This window comes from Xiphophorus hellerii, chromosome 16 (genome assembly GCF_003331165.1).
Source record: "Xiphophorus hellerii strain 12219 chromosome 16, Xiphophorus_hellerii-4.1, whole genome shotgun sequence".
NCBI lineage: Eukaryota > Metazoa > Chordata > Actinopteri > Cyprinodontiformes > Poeciliidae > Xiphophorus > Xiphophorus hellerii.
Window position 1 is genome coordinate 15052682 of NC_045687.1, and position 20372 is coordinate 15073053.

A 20372-nucleotide genomic window follows, 5' to 3' on the forward strand; every position below is an offset into this window, starting at 1 on the left:
GAGTGAAACTGTTTGAACAAACGGATGTGAAACCACAGGAGGAAGTTGACAAGAAAGAAAGTGCTGCATTTATACAGCAGGTGTTTAACATAGAGGGAGTGCAAAGCTAAGTTTGAAAATAAAAGATAGTATTCAGCTATGTTTTTCGGATCACAAAGTTTTATTTCTATGTGATTTACTTAGATTTGGGTGACAATTCAATTAATTAAAAAAAAAAGCCACAAAGGCAAAAATGTTATCAAAGACCACCTTAGATTGGTAAAAAAAAAAAATATATATATATTTTGAATTATTATTTTCTGTGCATGTATGCATGAAAGGCTTTGAGGTCCACATGGCATTAAATCTTTTTTCCTGCCTTCTAAGCCTTGCGTAATAGGAGGAGAGAAAAAAGAGAAGGGTGGAGCCATAGTTTTAGAAAATACAATTGGTTGCGTTAGAGGAGGCGTCAGATGCATCAGACGGCATCAATCTGCTTCTCGTTAGATTGGAACTTCCTGCACTGTCTTATCACGCAAGACCAAGAAGACTGAACAAGGACTTATTTTGTTGCTGTTTTATTGTTAAAATTAACCTGTAAGTTAAAACTTATTTTATATTTACCCAGTAATATTGAGCTGCTACTGTGATGTTAATTCATTTTGGTGTTTTGATATGCACTTGTAAAAATAAGCCATATCTCCCAAACCAAACAGGGACAGGGAGATACATATCATGCCACTGAAAGAGGCTGCTTTATGAGGTCATTTAAACAGGTTATTTATGCAAATCTGGTCTATTTTGTATGTTTGTCTAAGCTGGGTAAAGCTCACAACTTTCCACAGTTATGGGTAAGCTTTCCACAGGAAACTCTAAAACCTCCTACTAAGTAAATGACTTTTGTTCATGACTAACACTGAGTTTCGGTTTCAGAGTCTCTCCATTTTGTGCAACTTTAACCCCCTTCCCTTGTAACTTTCAGCTCCTAATAACATAAAGATTAAGAATTTGCTGACAGTAACATAATAAAGGTGTTTGTGGAAACTGTGGAGAGAGCACATGGACTGGACTTATGGATGGTATTTTGAATTTTTACCTTTAGATCTTGAAACTGACTGGATAGGTGGTTCGAGCGACAGAAAGTTGTTGTTGAACTAGGGTCTGAAAAATGGAGTCATGAGAACCCAAGAGAATACCTTACTTGTAGAGACTACGCCGCAGAGATTAGATTGCTAGATTGTGCTTACATGTTAGCATTAACTGAGATTCTAGTCTAGGCAACTATTACAGACACCAAATAATTGTTCGAAAAGGTTTATTTGAGGAGGTGCCAGAAGTGAGGTTACAGTCTGGGGAAGCACTAAAAAGAAAAGGTAAGTAAGTGATTATTATTGTATTGCCGAGATAATTTGGTGGTAGATTTTGAGATGCAGAAGGAGGGAAGGTTCCTCAATGTATCCCTGATGAATCATTGATCGCTTACTCTTCTTGCCACATTCAGGTGGCGGTGGCCTTTTCTGTGTTTAAGCAAGGCAAAGATCTCTTTACATTTTGGACATTTATATTAGATTTATTTCTAATAAATATTCACCTCTCGAGAGTCACCACCATTCCTAAGCAATGTATCAAATACTTTCTATTTGTGCCAATCAGCTGCATGCTGTGTGGTCAACTGTTTGAGGATGTTTGAGGTGTTTCATCCGTATTGTGATTAAACATAAGGTTGTCCCTATATTCTCCTAGGAAAACAGTACAGGGTTAAAAATGTTCAGTTTCCAGCAAGGTATTTTGTTTTCACCACTTTAGTCAGAACATGTGCTAAGGTTTCTCTTCGTCCCACCATCTTCAGCTCAGGGTGTTTTCGAACAAATTTTCTCACAAAGTATGAAACCAATCTGTGTCTCAAAAGTCAAACAAATCAAAGCAGTTCACATTTAATTTAAAAGTTCAAAAGAAAGCTGTTCCGGTGGCACAAGAAGATTTTCAAAATCATGTTAAGATGATTTGTTTGCTCCTCCTGTGCGTACAACATGATAAAGTTCTGTGGTTTTAATCATTGCACTTCAGTTAGTGGCTCCATCAGGAATATTTGTTTTACAGGTGAGATTTCTGAAGATGGAAAAAGGATTTCACTCACAGGAATCAGCTCCACCATACCCTGGCCCTCCCATGGATTATGGCCAGCCAGCAATGTATGCTCCACCAACCTATTCCACTCAACCAGGCTTCCCCGCTCAACCAGGTTTCTCCGCTCCGCCAGGCTATCCCGTTCAACAAGGCGTCTCTGCTCCACAATGTTTCCCCGCTCAACCAGGTTTCTCCGCTCCGCCAGGTTATCCCGTTCAACAAGGCGTCTCTGCTCCACAATGTTTCCCCACTCAACCAGGTTTCTCTCCTGCTCCTGCTGGTAAGTGATCACTTATTAATTTTCTTTTGTTTAGCAGTATATTCTACATAACATTGAACAAAAATTCTTAAAATCTTGAAAACGTATGGCTATAAAATATATATAAACACATTATAGTGCTTGTTGATGGAGATCTTTGTACAAATGCATGTACTTGTTGCTGATGGTGTTTTGAGATGATTAGTTCCTTGTTTTGCTGAACCGTTTCTGTCATCTCACAGGTGTTGCTTTTGCTCCTGTACCTATTCAACCAACAGGTGAGGCAGACACATCCAGGAACATGCTGCGGAATGAAAAACATGTGCTTCCCTCTTGCTGTGTGTCAAAACAAAAGTGTGCAGAACTTTCTACTGTAGGCCAGTTTAGCTTAGATCAAACGCCATACTCGCATGGTAACATGTTAGGAATCTTGTAAATCTGTTTTCTTCCTTAGAAAATGCAGAGTGGGACTGTTTTTTTTCAGTGGCTTTGGTGCATTTTTGACCTTTGCACAACATTAAGTGCATTTCTAAAAACAATTTGTGCAAAACCGCATGGGTTACCTTCAAATTCCAGTTTCTCTCACGAAATCCTTAGTTCATTGTTCAGAATGAATTCTCTGCGTCATTAAATATGTCAGTGCTTCAGAATGTCAAGTAATCGTTTCATTGTTTGACTAAGACAGTTGAATTCATTAGTCATGTTGTCAATATGGCTGTGTACTCTGGAGAGATATTCGAATGTAAACTGTGGCTAATCTTTTGATGACAAGAATTGTAAATTGTAATGGTGGGAGATCAATGGCTAGAGACTGGACAAGAATCATGTTTATGCTTTTGTTGTAATTTGTTGACAGACAAATCCATTGTGATAAAGAATGCAGACCAAAAACAAAAAACTGAAGTAGAAATAGGAACTGTTGGAGTCCATTCATTTCTGTTTCTGTGCACCACAAAGGTTCGCTAACCAGTTTCAGGACCCGACCAGAACAACAGTGTAAATTACCTTGAGAAATAATGAGATTTGGTTATATATAAAAACAGGCTTTAATGCCGAAAAATGATAAAATGTTCCAAGCCATACATGTCATACAAATAGAACAGATACAGAGTTACATTCACCATCCAGCACTGGGGCCACTCTTTGCTCACCTTATGGATGTAACCCAGTGAGGCAAAGATTGTAGCAAGAGTTTAACTTTTTATTCTTCTCTGCAATCTGTACCCTCCCTACAGGGTAGTCTAATCAGTTTCAATCTGTTTACATATGACTGGAGGCAATATCACACAAACATGGTTATGTAAGCTGCAGCGTGTGCTTGTAAGCAGATAAAAGAGGCTAAAAGAGATGAAGGAAAACACAGAATCCATAACAGAACATAAGACAATCTCCTTAAGGAAAACAAAACAGGACTGTAGGAATTACAGTGCAGTCTTCTTATGCTTTCTGTCTCCATACTGAGAAACAATCTTTTATGGGGTGAAGAATTGAGAAGTAGGAGCTCTTCATTCTTGAGAGGAACTTTATCAGCATCTTGTGGTGGGTTGCAAACCATATCTTGATGATGTTGGAACAATGGATCCTGGAAGATGTCCTCTGCCTCTTCTGCCTCTTCCTCCGTTTTGCCTCCTAACTCCTCTGCCACAGTCCCACTCATCTCCCTCCTCTTCTTCTCTCTGGCTGTCGACCTGTTCAGTTACTTGTCCTTCCATTGTCAGAAATGTAACATGGTGTTGTTTTCTGACTATATATATTATATACTATATACAGTACTTGCCAGTTGATGACTCATGAGATGCATCTCTGAGCTATTTCAGAAAATTGATTGATCTTTGGTTGATCTAATGTTTCACACTTTTACCTACATTGAAGAAACTAAGGATTCACTTGGGAGCAATTTACCAATTCATGACACATTTAGAAAAAAGTCTAATCAAAATGTATAAAAATATTCTTGCGAAGTTTTAACCACCTGTTCAAGCTTTTTGCATGTTAAGACTTATACAATGAAATTATGCTTAAATGTTGTGGAGGAAGAAATAATTCAACAGGGACCAATGTTTGATTAAAGAGACTGAAATTGTAGGGAAAGTCAGAAAACTGCACATAGTCACTCGCATGATGTTCAAAAGCATTTGCAACTTGCTCACAGGAACAGGAAATTGCTTTTTTGATGTGCACAAGTGACAACATGATTTGAAACTTGAACAATTTGAATTTTGTCAGAAAAAAATGCAACACAGTGGCTGAGAAAAACTGTAAAATAAATTTATGGCCACAAAAAAATGGTAATTGATATTGTAGTGAAGATGCAGATTTCTGTGTGAATCCACTAGAGGTCAGGGCTTCTCCTTAGTATGTACAAGTCCAAAGAATTATGATCTATCAAGTCTGTAGATTTGACCTTCATCTAGGACTTGTACAGGTCTAGGGTCAGGAAAAGGGCAGCTAAAATCTCTGCAGAATCAACACAGGATCTCTCCAAAACTTTTGAATATCAGTAATGATTGAACAATCATATTTGACAATTTATATTTGTATAAATGCATAATTACACACAGTTTGCACACAGTTTGTACCAATCACTTAATGTAAAATTATTATATAATACATCATCTTCTACATTTTTAAACAATTTATTTAAATATTTTCTAAGCTTCTTTTTCTGCTTCTAATGAAAATCAATTCCTGTTATCTTAGAGCAGAAGGCAAAGGACAAATTAAACCATACATATTAACAACAAACTCCATAAAATCCTTGAATCATTTTGAAACAATGTGTAAAGCTTTTGTTTTTAATTTCAGTGTGTTTTGTATATTTCAGTAACTCGTGTGGCAATATCAACTGCTCTATATGACGTTCCTGGACAGACCTTTTGTTCCCACTGCCAGGAAACAGTGATCACCCGTACGGAGTCAGAGCCAGGATTATTGGCCTGGCTTGCTTGCGGAGGATTGTGCTTTCTGGGGTAAAAACCTACTAAATATGTAAAGTAGTACATCAAAGTCAAATTTCATTCAAATACAAATAACCACAATTGCATAAAATCTAACAGAATCAAATTTCCATTTCCCCCTACAGGTGCTTCCTTTGCTGCTGTATCCCATTCTGCCTTGATTCCTGTAACGATGTGAAGCATCATTGTCCAAGATGCCAGCATGTCCTCTACATTTACAAACGGATGTGAAACTAGTCCCATAAGGAACTGGAAAAATTAGAGTTAACATTTAGGTTGTCACATCTCTTATGCTGAAAATTGTGATTCTTTTTTTATGTCAAATTGTATGAAATGGTTTTTATGCTGAAATTAAAACAAACAAAGATTTACATCACAACAAAGAAACACGCATATCAAACAACCAGGCATACACAGATCCATGCATAAGGGCAGTTTAGAGTATCCATTTGACCTAACGATCATATTTTTGGACTGTGGGAGGAAGTCGGAGTACCAAGAAGGAACAAAGTTGTGCTTGGAGGTGAACATGTAAACTCCATGCAGACAGACCCATTGCAAGGATTCAAACTTTGGACCTTCTTGCTGTAAGGCAATAGTAATACCAACTGTATTGTGCAGCCATTATCCCAATAATGTCTTCAAATAATGGTTGTGTACAAACCTATTGCCAGCAATGTAAAAAAGATTTAAATGTCTGAATTTTCCCACTCTGGGATCATAAGGGCTAATTCCATTATATTCTAAATGTAAAAAGACTATTCTATTTGTTTCAATGGATTGAGAAAACCTTTGCTTTCTCACCCATCTTTTCTCACTTTCTGTCTATGTATTTACAATTATTAATAATCCTGTTCAAGTCATGAATAAATGAAGCATTAAATACATAGAAAAAATAAGTCTTCCTTGTTTGCATTTACAGTAATGGAATACTGTGAATGTGAAGGTAACTATCTGATGTTGCTGATCAAACACACTTAATCGTATCATAACAGCTGTCAAGCATAGTGGTGAAGGGTTATGATTTGAGCTTGTTTTGCAGATATAAAAAGCCCAAAAGAGCTCAAGAGTCAAGTCTAAAAGCTTTAACAGCATCAGGAGGATTATTATAGTAGAAAACACGCCATATTTCCTGACCCTCACAGGGGGATGCAGACACACAATGCTCAACAGAAAGAGGCTGCTTCATGAGGGGACTGCTTATTATGCTCTATTTGATTTAGGAGGAATTCACACTGAGATTAAACTAAGTTTTTTTATCAACACAGTAGGCCTGTCTGCAATGAAATAGGGCTATTCTACCAGGAAAGTGTTTCTTTTTGTGTTATCTGAATATACAACTTGGGCAAAGTTGTGAAAAGTGCAATTTCCTCTGAATGGCTTAAATTTAAAAAAAGAATGCTAAGTTTGTGCTACTTAAGTCTTCATTGGGAGTTAGCTTATATAAGAACAAATTTGCATCACTACAAGGCTGATCTTTCTCTTCATTCATAGTTTGAGTTAAAAGTTTGCATACTTTCATCATGGCCTTGAGCCTAATTGAATATGGGTGTTTGTAACAAGTGTGTTCATATTCAACACCCATAATCTACTAAATCTAAGAAGTTTCCTAATTCTGACCAGAGGCATGGTGAAACGCCCTGGCAGAATTGAGGAGGTGAGTGTTTTCGGATCGAGTTTGGTATTCCAGGAGGGCTGCTGGAAGAACAATGAGGAAATGTATGGAAGAGATGGAAAGCCAAGTAGCTAAGGTCATCAAGCTGGAATTGAACATATAATGGCCGGCATTGAACAATTAAGTCTGATGCTCAGGGGTAGAACACAACTCACATAAGGAGACACTAGTCATCCTGCGGCTGTTGCAGGTTCAATTCTGGCCTCATGACATTTGCTGCATGTCATTACTTTTTTTAAGTGTAGAGGGGAATCAGAGTTTGAACTATATGCTTTAGTTTGTCTGCACTTTGACACACCTTTGCAAATGCTATCTTATCTTATCTTATCTTAAACATCTGATGTTTTCGTTTGTTAGTAACTATATGATCCTAGCGTCTTGATGTTATTGAGTGTTATAATTTTTTATATGCTATAATTACTTCTTGATGTTGGCACACAAGACTCGTCTGAGAGCTAAAACAGGGTCGTCACTTGGACCACAATACCACAGACATGAGAAATCTATAAAGTAATCTCTGAGTTGAGGGGAATCAAAGAGTTTCATCGGCCAAGTCAAAGTCCATGTCTGATAGAAAAGCTGATGGTGGCTCTTGAGAGAGCTACACAGAAACAAAACCTGGAGTGAACTGAAACAATGTTGCAAAGACAAATGGGACAAAATTCCTCAAAAACAAGAAAGACTGACAAAGTCAAGCAGGAGACACCTACTTCAAGTTACTGCAGGTTAAGCGTGTCCTACTTTGTTTTACTCATGATTGCATTAAATGTCATGGAAACTTTATTTAATTCCATCTTTCAACTTTAAATGCAGAGAACGCAAAACACTGCTTGCTCAAGAAAGGGTGCCTATGCTTTATAAAGAATGTTACTTGAGTTAAATTAAATATCATGGTGTAATAAAGCTACTCCTAAAAGTAATTTTTTTCTTCCAAAAACTTACTCGAGGAAATTTAACTGAGTACATTTAATAGGTACTACCCATCGCTACTGAAGTTTAACATAAGCAGAGTCACAACACGTAAGCTACCTGCTTTCGTCTTGCAATAATTGCAAAAACATTTCTAAAATATGCGATTCATTCTTGCTTAACATAGAAAATATTTTATTTTAAATTGCAATTCACTCCCAGGTGATTAGCGTGAGGTTGCCATGACCTTGTGTAAGAACTTTGAAGAACTTCAGACTTTGTGTGTTTTGTTGTCACTGGGAAACCATGTGTTAAAGATGAATCATTCACACTTAAAGTGAACGTAGTGAGGAAACTGACAAGTATTGATATGTGTGCAAGAGGTGAAGCACTGAGAGTTATAAGACATTTCAACTTGTTTAAAAAATGTAGAAATCCACTGAAAATGTAACTATTATTGATTTGATTTGATGAGAGATTTATATTTGATAAGCTTTAAGCTGAATGTGTCACTGTTTCTCTCTTTATTGCTCTCTGGTCTTAGTCACATGGGAGGAGGAAACAAAAACGGAGGGCGGAACATTCAATTCTGGTAAAAGGCACATCCTGCTTGTACCAGCTACTATTTAGTCTGGGATTTCCTGCACTTCCTCAACATTAAGGATCAGACTTAGAAAAAAAGATTATCGCTCTCCTTTGTTGCTGTTTTTCTAATTAAAATTTACTGGTAAGTTAAATCAATTTTATTCTTCTTCCCTCCTAATATTGAGCTGTGACTGTTATGGTATTTCCTATTGGTGTTTTCTACTGCTTTTATGTTTAAATACAGTTTAAAAACAAGCCATATCTCCTGAACCAAACAGGGCGAGGCAGATACACAATGCTCTATTGACAGAGGTTGCTTCATGAGGAGATTGCTCATGTTACTCTAATTGATTTAGGATGAATTTACAATGATTTGTACTAATAGAGTAGGCCTGTTTGCAGTGCTGTACTCCAAGGATAGCACTTATCCACTGTTGTTTAGATAAACGTTGGTCAAGATGGGCAAAGTGCTCTTAGCAAAGCTCCAACATCGAGCCTCTCCCACCAAGTAAATGACTTACAGGGTAAATTACTTCCTTACTGTTGCTGAGTATTGCCATCTGTGTTTTCCATATTGTGTAACTTTTTAGCTTATCTCTAGCCATTTTCAACTCATATTACAGTTTTAAGCATTTTGATTAAAAAATGTGTTATTTGAAGAAGAAATGTTAGATAATAACAGTTAGGAAAAATAATACAATAAACAAAAGTTTATTAGACAGCTTTCATTTACACCAGTTAAATTTTTAAAACTTCAGCAATGGGGACAAAAATAAAATAAAAAAATATCAGGCCTCTTATGTAACACCCTGATGAGTAGAATTGACTTCTTCATGTTAATACGTAACGCTTTGTGATTGAGAGAGTACAGTAAAAAAAAGGGAAGACAACTACCAATTAACGGTGAAAAAGAGAATGTTAAGTTCATTTTAGAGTTTGTTATTAACTGTATATTTAGAAAACAATTAAGTCACTTCTGGTTAAGCGTGATACAAACGAATACCAAGCTTCATCTGCCACCAGCATTTAAACTGGTACCTCTTTTTGGTCCATAGACATAACAAAAAATGAAAAGGGTAAAAAAATGTCCAATACTATTTGTTTCCTTGCAACTATGAAGGGAACAACTATAAAGGGCAGGTTGACAACTTCGAGAAGGTCACAGGGTCATACCACACCAAGCAAATGTCAAACTTTTGACATTTACATTTGCATTTGATGAGTTTGGCCATCTCTTACAACATCACTGACCAACACATTCTCACTCCCGACTCGTGATATATCGACGCATATAATACATTTGTCATTTGGGCGGAAAGCTTTCTGTAGTGGAATGTCAAAGCTGTACAAGAGGCGCATTTCTGAAATGAGCTGGGCAAGGTGCTTGGGGTACCACATATACAACGAAAACAGCATTTACCAAGGAGCCCAACTACTGCAGATATAATGGAGGATTTCCAGTACAGCAATGCACAAGGTAAGTAAAAGTGTGTGTTTGTGTGAGAGCATGTTGTGTGTGCCTTATGAGCATAAAAAAACATAGTAACCATTTTATTCTTCTTTCGAGGTTGCTACCGGAGGAAAAACGAAGAGGAGGAGGTGTCAGGTTTGCAAGACTTCTGATGAAGTCAAGATGAGCTTGACTTGTGTGAAATGTGCAAAATTCATTTTCACAAAGCCCACTGTGATGACATGTCCCTCGTGCGCTTTGTAGATGACAAAACTAAAGCATCTAGTTCATTTCCATCAATCCATTTTTGTGGTATTTCTGAATTTACTCATTGTAAATGAGTAAATTCAGAAATACAACATACACCATGTTATGATGTTTACTATCATAACATGGTGACGAGTTACTTGTGGGCTGTGGAGATTCACAGACATACAGTACATACGCTGTGTTCATGTTCCTAATATCTTATTTTGTAGTTATTTTGTTTATTTCTGGTTCAAAAACAGTGGTTGAATAAAATTTACTTTCAATACAAATTTTCATGACTCATTTGTCTTGACTTTTAATCAGCGACCCAGAACAATTTGACCCAGAACAGAACAAGTGTCTCAAGTTCTATTATAAAGTTAACTCCTTAAAAAAAACAAAATAAAATTGAACATAATAAAATCTAAAAAAAAAAAAGTCACTTTCAAGAATAATAATTGTTTTTTGTGTCAAGGTTTTTTCAGTGGACATAATAACTGTAATGTACATTTTTTTATGAAAAGCGAGTAAATTGTTGTCATTGATTCTTTAACTGTGAGAAATACAAAATATATATAAAAACATCAATACACAAATATTGATTGAAATGGTTAGTATTGGAGTTTTGGATACAAAAATGTCTAGGGGAATTTTTAGTTTTTTGTTTTCTGATAGCACTGCATGATTAAACATTCTACTTGTCAAATTGACCCAGGAACATTATTAATGTTCCTCAGAAACGAAAATAACATGGGAGTTGAGAAATCAGCATGGAAATCAGCCAATTTTGTACTTGTCAATAGGATTTTATGACCTTCAAATTGGAAAAAAAAACTGAACTAAAATTCTCTCAGAAGAATGAAACAAAAAATAAGTTGAGCAAAGCTCTGGAGAACTTATCTACACAAGAAGGAGGAAATTAAGTCGTTTCATTCCAGTGTTTTGTACCTGTGGCACATCTAAAAACTGCAGGACAGTGTCCCTTGAGGACTGGAGTTTGACACCCCTGCATTAGTAGATAAACTAGTATGAACATTATATAAATTATGCATACTCTTGATAAAAATATATGTTCTCATTTTGATAATGGGGCATCCTTTGCATTCACTCAGAAGGAGGCACTAGGGCCCAATGCCTTTCATGCACAAACTGAGCTTAGATGTTTAGATGATACCAAGTTACAAAGATTTATACGAGGCCGCATTATTTAAAACAGTTGCGTTCAAGCAGAAAATATCTAAAACATTATAGAGACCTGAAACATCACATTTCCGAGCATCTGTTTCTGCCCTCGGTCTAAATGTCATGGGAATTCATGATGTCAGATGGACCTTTTAATCGGGATTAGTAATTTGCCTGATTGTGCCTTGTCATTCAAAAGTGGGATAGCTAGGCTCAGAGTTCCCTGCATATATTATCAAAAAAAAAAACTGAACTAAACAGAGCAATAACTCAGAAACAGAGTTAAATCTACTTTTGCAAAAAAACAAAAAACAAAATAGAGCATGCGAGTAATAGTAAAAGAGGATGCAGTTCAAAATGTACAGTTTCCACCACTTTGGTTATAGCATAAAAATGTCCTACTTCCTCCATCTATATGTTAGAGGTGTCTTCAAACACCTTCATCACAAGACATAAAACCCCTTTTTTACTCAAAACTCCAAACTGTTGGTTGTATCAGGTTTGCATGTTACAGAACATGTGCTCTCACTTCTCCTCTCACATGTTTAGGGTCTGAAAAAAAAAAAACTTAGCAGTTTCAGTGACACAAATAATTCATGTTGAAATGAGTTTCCTTTCTTTGTTTGCACTTCCTGTTCAACACCAGGGGTGCCACAGTCTGTGGGTTTAATCATTAACTTTTATATAGTGGTTTCATAAATAATTATTTGTTTTACAGGTGGAATTTCTGAAGATGGAAAAAGGAACCCAACCACAGGATATGGCTCCACCCTACCCTGGACCTCCATTGAATTATGGCGGTATGGAGCCTCAACCAGGCTTCTCCGCTCAACCAGGCTCCCCAGCTCAGCCAGGCTTCCCAGCTCAACCAGGCTTCCCAGCTCAACCAGGCTTCCCTGCTCAACCAGGCTTCTCCGCTGCTCCTGCTGGATACCAGGGAGGCATGTGGTCACTTCTTAACTTTCTAGTGTTTGACAGCATGCTCTATAAAATGCAGGACACAAAAATCTTAAAATGTAGGAAATTTATGGGTGTAAACTTCAAAACAAAAGTTGAAACATACACTTTTTGTTTTTTTTAAGACAATTTGTCCTTGTTTTGCTGAACTATTTCTCTCCTTTCGCAGGCGATGCATTTGCTCCTGCTGTAGCTGCACCTGCAGGTGAGGCAGCCTCCTCCAGGAACACACTGTTACATGGAAAACAAACATGTCTTCCTATGAAAGCAAGCAAAACTTTGCAGTTTAGATCACACATCACAATAAAATGCTCTTTCCATTCCACCACCACTTCAGTGGGCCGAAGCATTATGGATATCTTTCATTCTGAAAGAATGGGACTATTTGTGGTGTTTGGCCTTAACAGAAAGCTTTTGTTCTCAGTGTATTCCCAGCACAGTCCCATTCTGAAAATTGATTTGCTGACAGGAAATTCATAATCTTATTTTATTTGTCCATTAAAGTAAAAGTGAAACATTATTTTTCCATTAGTCTGTCAGCAATAGTTTGACCAAAAAGAGTAGTCTGACACACTCTACCCAAATTCCTAATTATTATGTTTCACATTTTCCTCTGCTCTTTTCTTACTCTGTAAATTCTAACATAATATATATTCAGACAAATAGTTGAGGGATACCAATCTGCCATTTCATAGAAGATGTATATATTATTACATAACAATTGTTACATCTACATCCTCTGCTGGAGACTTGTAGTCACTGCAAACTCTGTTTTCGCCTAAGATATAATTGTAGTTGCTTATGGGAAAGCGTCAAGATACCATAAATGTCTTTGGTGGGTTTTTTTTATCTTTTATTTGCCATAAAATACAAACTGGAACTATTTTAATATAAATGCCCACACAAACTCATAAAGCATAGAGGCTGCAGTTTTCCCCATACATTACCTAGGGGTCAGGATTTCTCCTTATAATGAAAATCACTGACAGAATGTCAAGAATGAAAACTTGACATTGACAAATGTTTGACAAACAGCACCACAAAGGTGCTGTTCTTAAAGAATCCCTTCATTTCATTCCTGATGTGACAAAGGGGTTTTTCAAGGTACTGCAAAAATGTCCACAACTATCTGATATTTTCTTGCTTTCTTATGTTGCAGCCTTGAAATTTATGGTATTTTTTTGTGACAGACCAGCACATGGCAGGACATGACTGTAAAGTAGAAGAATGACTTATGGTGAATAAAAATCTGAAGACTGTAGTCTGTATTTTTCTGGAGTCCCAGTTACTATGACCAATGGATTCTGGTAAATACAAGATATTTATGCGAATCTTCACTTTCCCTAAATAAACAACCACAGCTATAGTTAAGATTAAAGCATATGTTAGAATGGCCCAGTCAAAGTCAAGACATAAAGTTTATCACAAGAATCTGTGGAAACATTTGAAAATAGCTCCCAGTCCAGTCTGATTGAATCTGGGCTATTTTGAACAGAAGAATGGGCATGAAATTAATTCCCTGAAATTTAAAGTCTTGAAAAGACATTCGTTGATAGACGGAGCAAAATGCCATCTTATAAAATTTGTCTATTTAAAAAACTGATTCATTTGAAATCTTTTTAAAACCTAGCATTCTACTTTGAATAAAACTCTATCTCTGACTGCTATCTTGAGGCAGAAAGAACAAAAAAAGAATTTAACTGCACATATAACAACAAAATTCGTCAAATTCTTGAATTACTTTTGAAAGAATATTTAAGCTTTTTCTAATTTCATTGTGTTTTGGGTCTTTCAGTGTCTCACGTAATAGCTACTCAAGCACTAAGAGACGTCCCTGGTCAGACTTTGTGTCTTCACTGTCAGCAAACTGTGATCACCCAGACAGAGCACGTGTCAGGATTGTTGACCTGGGCTATTTGTGGAGGATTGACCATCCTGTTGTAAATACCTGCTCATTATTCAATATCTTGCAACTTAAATTTCTTTAAAAAATAAATACAAATAACCACATTTGCCTAGAATCTAACAGAATTTCTCATTTTTCCACATACAGATGCTGGCTTTGCTGTTGTATCCCGTTCTGCCTCGACTCCTGTAAAGATGTGGAGCATCGGTGTCCAAACTGCCAACAAGTCCTCTACATATACAAACGGATCTGAAATCACAAAAAGAAATAAAATTAAAAAGAATCATTGTAATTATCTTCCTTTACTTTATAAATACAAATACTAATATATGTTGAGTCCAAAGACGTACAGATTGCACTTGTACATGTGATTACTTATTTTAAAAGAAGTCCAAGGAAATGTTGCTTTTAATTCTTCAGTAAAAAAATTGTTTGCTTTCATTTTGGTTGTCACATATTTTGTTCAGAAACTTGGTGTGGCTTTTTGTTATACTGATCTGCTTCACACAGATTTTCAGCTAAAGTTAAAACAGAAGACAATTTATTTGTTTAAAAAAAAAAAAAAAAAAGTTATTTAGTAACTCTAAGAACAAAGATATGATAGTGCTTTTTTGTAAATGAACACAGACATAGTTTTGATACCTGTTCATTAAGGTGGTTAAAAAAGTACAATTATTAATATAATATAATATAATATAATATAATATAATATAATATAATATAATATAATATAATATAATATAATATAATAAAATAAATGTCACCATTACAAAAAGTATAAAACTAACACAGTTTTATGCTGTGTTTCTTTAAAAATCAGCATTTCAAAAACAATGTCATGCTGGCACTAACACATAGTGGTGGTAGTAAGATGGTATGGGCCTGCCTTGCAGCTAAAAGACCTGCATGATTTGCTGCTTTGTGTTGAAACCATAAATTTTTCTCTCTACCAAAAACTGCTGATGGAGACTACCAGATCTGAATAGAATAAGCGCAAACAATGAACAGAGGGAGAAGTGAAACTTAAGCTCAGTTATGTACTCCGTCAGAACAATGATCCAAAATACACAGCAGGGTGACATTGAGCTTTTGGAATGCACAAACTGAACAATTTTTATATTACCGCATTATACTTATACATTTGTGTTGCATATTTGACCGTACTGTAGAGTGTCTCTTATTTTCATTGATAGTTGTATGTATCTGTGTAAGTGCGTTCGCCTGGAACTGCTGATGACACACAAAGGGACAATGAAGGATAATTTTATATTATCCTATTCTAAGAGATGAAATATCTATTGTTCAACATGCCATCGTCATCTAATCTTGTGAGTAATAATAGAACATAGCTTTTAGCTACAGATTTCTGTAATGTTTTGATTGTATTAGAACAATCTATGAGCAAAACACATACGTTTCCAATCTATGAGCAAAAAGTAAAAAAATAAATAAATAAATAAATAAAAGAAAAATAATGATAATACTTTTTTTTACTAGTTTTTTTACAATAAGTATTGACGAGGTATGAGCACAACAGTTTGTCACCGCAAATAATCTACGTTTGTAGCATGATGTGACGTCATCACGTGATCCAGTCAACGACTCAGCTGTTGGACGGTGGGTTCAAAGATCGTTGGAAATGTTGTAAATCAGACCTTCGAACGTGAACGTACAATCTCAAATTAGGTATATCATCTCTCTGATTACAACCGGATTACACAAATTTAATTTTTTTTTTTAAAAATCACCCGATCCAAAAAGAAAATAAATACATGAAATAGAAAAGGTTATACATATTTTACGGTATAAACGACTTTTAGAAAATCGTTTATACCGATTTATAAATGAGTAATGGGGATTTGTATTTGTGCTTTTCGGCAAATGAAACACAATTTTGTGTCTGAACACTGAACACTAAACGTTGCGGTGTTTATCTAAGGATGAATTGGAAGCCCAAACTTTCGGAGAGCACTTGAAGGCAGCACGAGACGAGCTAGGAATAAATAGGAAGATATCCACGTAGCTTATATATCTGTACGCCGTTACAAATGTGTCCGTTTATTTAACGAAAACGTATTTTAATTTAGGGGATATATGCGTTCATAGTGGCGGGGTAACGCGGACAAAACCCCACACCGGCCGGTCCTTTTTGCTGTAAGGGAAAAGGACTAAAAATGGAGCTGGAAGACGGAGTTGTGTACCAGGACGACCCGGGGACATCTGCGATGATGTCGGAGCGGGTCTCGGGCCTGGCCAGCTCCATCTACCGCGAGTTCGAGAGGCTCATCGGGAAGTACGACGAGGACGTGGTGAAGGAGCTGATGCCGCTGGTGGTGGCCGTGCTGGAGAACCTGGACTCGGTGTTCGCGGACAACCAGGAGCACGAAGTGGAGCTGGAGCTGCTGAAGGAGGACAACGAGCAGCTCATCACCCAGTACGAGCGGGAGAAAGCGCTGAGGAAACATGCGGAGGAGGTGGGCTGAAGGGGAGAGGGGGGCACGAAACAAACAAACAAAAAACGAGCTGTTGTCTTTTTGGAGGTTAGCGAGAGCCGCCCGAGGTGCATTCTCCTCCCAGCATCCCTGAGTGGTGAATCCACGTGGCGTGGCAGCATCCACAGAGCTCACTGAGGATGTAAACAAGACTAACAGAAGACCCAGTAGTTATAGTGGACGGGTTTTCTGGTGAAGGAGTCAGTGCAGTAACACACTAGTCACTATGTGGTACACTAGCACATCCAAAAAAGCCATGTAGGCTCAGCCTTCTATCAGATACACCTGTAATATTCGAGCTTAGTCATTGCATCAGATAGTGAAGTCACGTCTGAGTCCCGTGGGAACCAGAATGAAGGAGCAGGTGACGTGACTCAGCGATTTGGGCCCTCACTCTCCTTTATTTGTGCATAAAATGCCTAAAACAGATAGACATAAACAACATGCAGCTGTTGATATAAATTTACCTTAATCACCAGCTCTAATGTTAGGTAGATTTTTAAAAAGTTAAAAAACAAAAGGAAGGCGTTTATTGCTAGTATAATTAGCACAAAGCTGAAGTACTTTCAGCTGGAGTAAGAATAAAGATGATAGTAACCTTGTAGTTTTTCCGCTTTTGAGCCTCATATATGATTAAGTTCTGCTTTCTGGATGATGAAAGTAAATACAATGAAACCTTTATTGTTTATGTATTCTTAAATAAAAAAAATTAAGAATTCAGAATGTAAAATAAAAGACTGAATTGTAAACAATAACTGGCTACACTTCAGTCATAAGTGGAACACTATAGAAAAAATAGCAGTTTTAATTAATGTACTAAAAGATGCACTTATATTGTAAATTACTGGTTTAGTAAGTATATGTATCATTTAAGATTTTCTCTTGTTTGAATTTGATCTATTTACATATTCACACAATCTTCACAATTAATTGTGAGTAGTTTGGGTGCTTCTGCACATAGTCTGACTCTGCACACTAATACATGCACAGGCAGATTAACAGCCAATGTTTGGGCAAACTTGGAAAACATGGCAGGGAGACAACTTGTATAACCTCGGAGTGGATTCGGGATCAAATACTTAGAAACATTGTCAGTTGATATGCTAATTCTCCCTAAAATTAGTAATATGGAACACAGTGGTATAAAAAAAGCAGTTGTAAGCTCTGGAAAAATGCTAAAAAAACAATGCAAATGTTAAATGCATGTGTTCACACATTTTTGCCTGCTTCTATTTCATCTTTTTCTATTGTCAGTTCACACTAATTTATGAACAAATATGCATTTATTTTATCTGAGTAGCTCTATTTTCAAGAATTATGGAAAAAAAATAGTCATGAAAAGGTTCAAATCTGTGTGTTACGTTCTGAAAACTTTGTATTTTATAACTTGTCAACTCTTATGATATGAGAGATTGTGACTTCTGGTCAAACCAAAACAACTGTAAACATCCTATTATTTATTAGAGTTGTCTAACCACACATCTTTACAACAAACTATGAGGAGAATATAGGAAATTGCTTTATATCGTAGGCTGTCAAAGCAGGAGCAAAACTCCTATGGAAGGCAATTAAATAAATCAAAAGTCAGAAAGTCAGAAAACTGCACATAGTCACTTGCATGATGTTCAAAAGCATTTGCAACTTGCTCACAGGAACAGGAAATTGCTTTTTTGATGTGCACAAGTGACAACATGATTTGAAACTTGAATAATTTGAATTTTGTCATAAAAAAATGCAACACAGCGGCTGAGAAAAACTGTAAAATAAATTTATGGCCACAAAAAAATGGTAATTGATATTGTAGTGAAGATGCAGATTTCTGTGTGAATCCACTAGAGGTCAGGGCTTCTCCTTAGTATGTACAAGTCCAAAGAATTATGATCTATCAAGTCTGTAGATTTGACCTTCATCTAGGACTTGTACAGGTCTAGGGTTAGGAAAAGGGCAGCTAAAATCTCTGCAGAATCAACACAGGATCTCTCCAAAACTTATGAATATCAGTAATGATTGAACAATCATATTTGACAATTTATATTTGTATAAATGCATAATTACACACAGTTTGCACACAGTTTGTACAAATCACTTAATGTAAAATTATTATATTATACATCATCTTCTACATTTTTAAACAATTTATTTAAATCTTTTCTAAGCTTCTTTTTCTGCTTCTTATGAAAATCAATTCCTGTTATCTTAGAGCAGAAGGCAAAGGACAAATTAAACCATACATATTAACAACAAACTCCATAAAATCCTTGAATCATTTTGAAACAATGTGTAAAGCGTTTGTTTTTAATTTCAGTGTGTTTTGTATATTTCAGTAACTCGCGTGGCAATATCAACTTCTCTATATGACGTTCCTGGACAGACCTTTTGTTCCCACTGCCAGGAAACAGTGATCACCCGTACGGAGTCAGAGCCAGGATTATTGGCCTGGCTTGCTTGCGGAGGATTGTGCTTTCTGGGGTAAAAACCTACTAAATATTTAACATCTTAAAGGAGTACATCAAAGTCAAATTTCATTCAAATACAAATAACCACAGTTGCATAAAATCTAACAGAATCCAATTTCCATTTCCCCCTACAGGTGCTTCCTTTGCTGCTGTATCCCATTCTGCCTTGATTCCTGTAACGATGTGAAGCATCATTGTCCAAGATGCCAGCATGTCCTCTACATTTACAAACGGATGTGAAACTAGTCCCATAAGGAACTGGAAAAATTAGAGTTAACATTTAGGTTGTCCCATCTCTTATGCTGAAAATTGTGATTCTTTTTTTATGTCAAATTGTATGAAATGGTTTTTATGCTGAAATTAAAACAAAAAAAGATTTACATCACAACAGAGAAACATGCATAGCAAACAACCAGGCATACACAGATCCATGCATAAGGGCAATTTAGAGTATCCATTTGACCTAACGATCATATTTTTGGACTGTGGGAGGAAGTCGGAGTACCAAGAAGGAACAAAGTTGTGCTTGGAGGTGAACATGTAAACTCCATGCAGACAGACCCATTGCAAGGATTCAAACTTTGGACCTTCTTGCTGTAAGGCAATAGTAATACCAACTGTATTGTGCAGCCATTATCCCAATAATGTCTTCAAATAATGGTTGTGTACAAACCTATTGCCAGCAATGTAAAAAAGATTTAAATGTCTGAATTTTCCCACTCTGGGATCATAAGGGCTAATTCCATTATATTCTAAATTTAAAAAGACTATTCTATTTGTTTCAATGGATTGAGAAAACCTTTGCTTTCTCACCCATCTTTTCTCACTTTCTGTGTATTTACAATTATTAATAATCCTGTTCAAGTCATGACTAAATAAAGCATTAAATGCATAGAAAAAAAATAAGTATTCCTTGTTTGCATTTACAGTAATGGAGTACTGTGAATGTGAAGGTAACAATCTGATGTTGCTGATCAAACACACTTAATCGTATCATAACAGCTGTCAAGCATAGTGGTGAAGGGTTATGATTTGAGCTTGTTTTGCAGATATAAAAAGCCCAAAAGAGCTCAAGAGTCAAGTCTAAAAGCTTTAACAGCATCAGGAGGATTATTATAGTAGAAAACACGCCATATTTCCTGACCCTCACAGGGGGATGCAGACACACAATGCTCAACAGAAAGAGGCT

The 20372-nt window shown here is 36.3% G+C and overlaps 3 protein-coding genes across 5 annotated transcripts; all 3 read left to right on the plus strand.

Annotated features, from left to right (window-relative positions):
• Positions 1-446: 446 nt before the first annotated feature.
• On the plus strand, positions 447-5773 carry LOC116734987 (lipopolysaccharide-induced tumor necrosis factor-alpha factor homolog). 3 transcript variants are annotated; one of them, XM_032586560.1, is made up of 6 exons: positions 447-576; positions 2080-2293; positions 2366-2386; positions 2608-2643; positions 5190-5334; positions 5448-5773. In XM_032586560.1, the coding sequence occupies exons 2-6, from the start codon at positions 2095-2097 to the stop codon at positions 5551-5553; spliced, it is 507 nt and encodes a 168-aa protein (XP_032442451.1). In that variant the 5' UTR covers positions 447-576; positions 2080-2094; the 3' UTR covers positions 5554-5773. The 3 variants fall into 3 exon arrangements, with proteins under 3 accessions (XP_032442451.1, XP_032442450.1, XP_032442449.1); XM_032586559.1 differs by having other exon boundaries at positions 2080-2241; positions 2278-2386; XM_032586558.1 differs by having other exon boundaries at positions 2080-2386.
• A 2706-nt stretch (positions 5774-8479) lies between these two features.
• On the plus strand, positions 8480-14676 carry LOC116734989 (lipopolysaccharide-induced tumor necrosis factor-alpha factor homolog). The gene is made up of 5 exons (XM_032586564.1): positions 8480-8633; positions 12091-12313; positions 12499-12534; positions 14125-14269; positions 14383-14676. The coding sequence occupies exons 2-5, from the start codon at positions 12106-12108 to the stop codon at positions 14486-14488; spliced, it is 495 nt and encodes a 164-aa protein (XP_032442455.1). The 5' UTR covers positions 8480-8633; positions 12091-12105; the 3' UTR covers positions 14489-14676.
• A 1420-nt stretch (positions 14677-16096) lies between these two features.
• LOC116734990 (C-Jun-amino-terminal kinase-interacting protein 4-like) lies at positions 16097-20086 on the plus strand. Its single transcript, XM_032586565.1, has 3 exons — positions 16097-16709; positions 19052-19196; positions 19318-20086. Exons 1-2 carry the CDS (start codon positions 16410-16412, stop codon positions 19052-19054), a joined length of 303 nt encoding a protein of 100 aa, XP_032442456.1. The 5' UTR covers positions 16097-16409; the 3' UTR covers positions 19055-19196; positions 19318-20086.
• Positions 20087-20372: the final 286 nt, after the last annotated feature.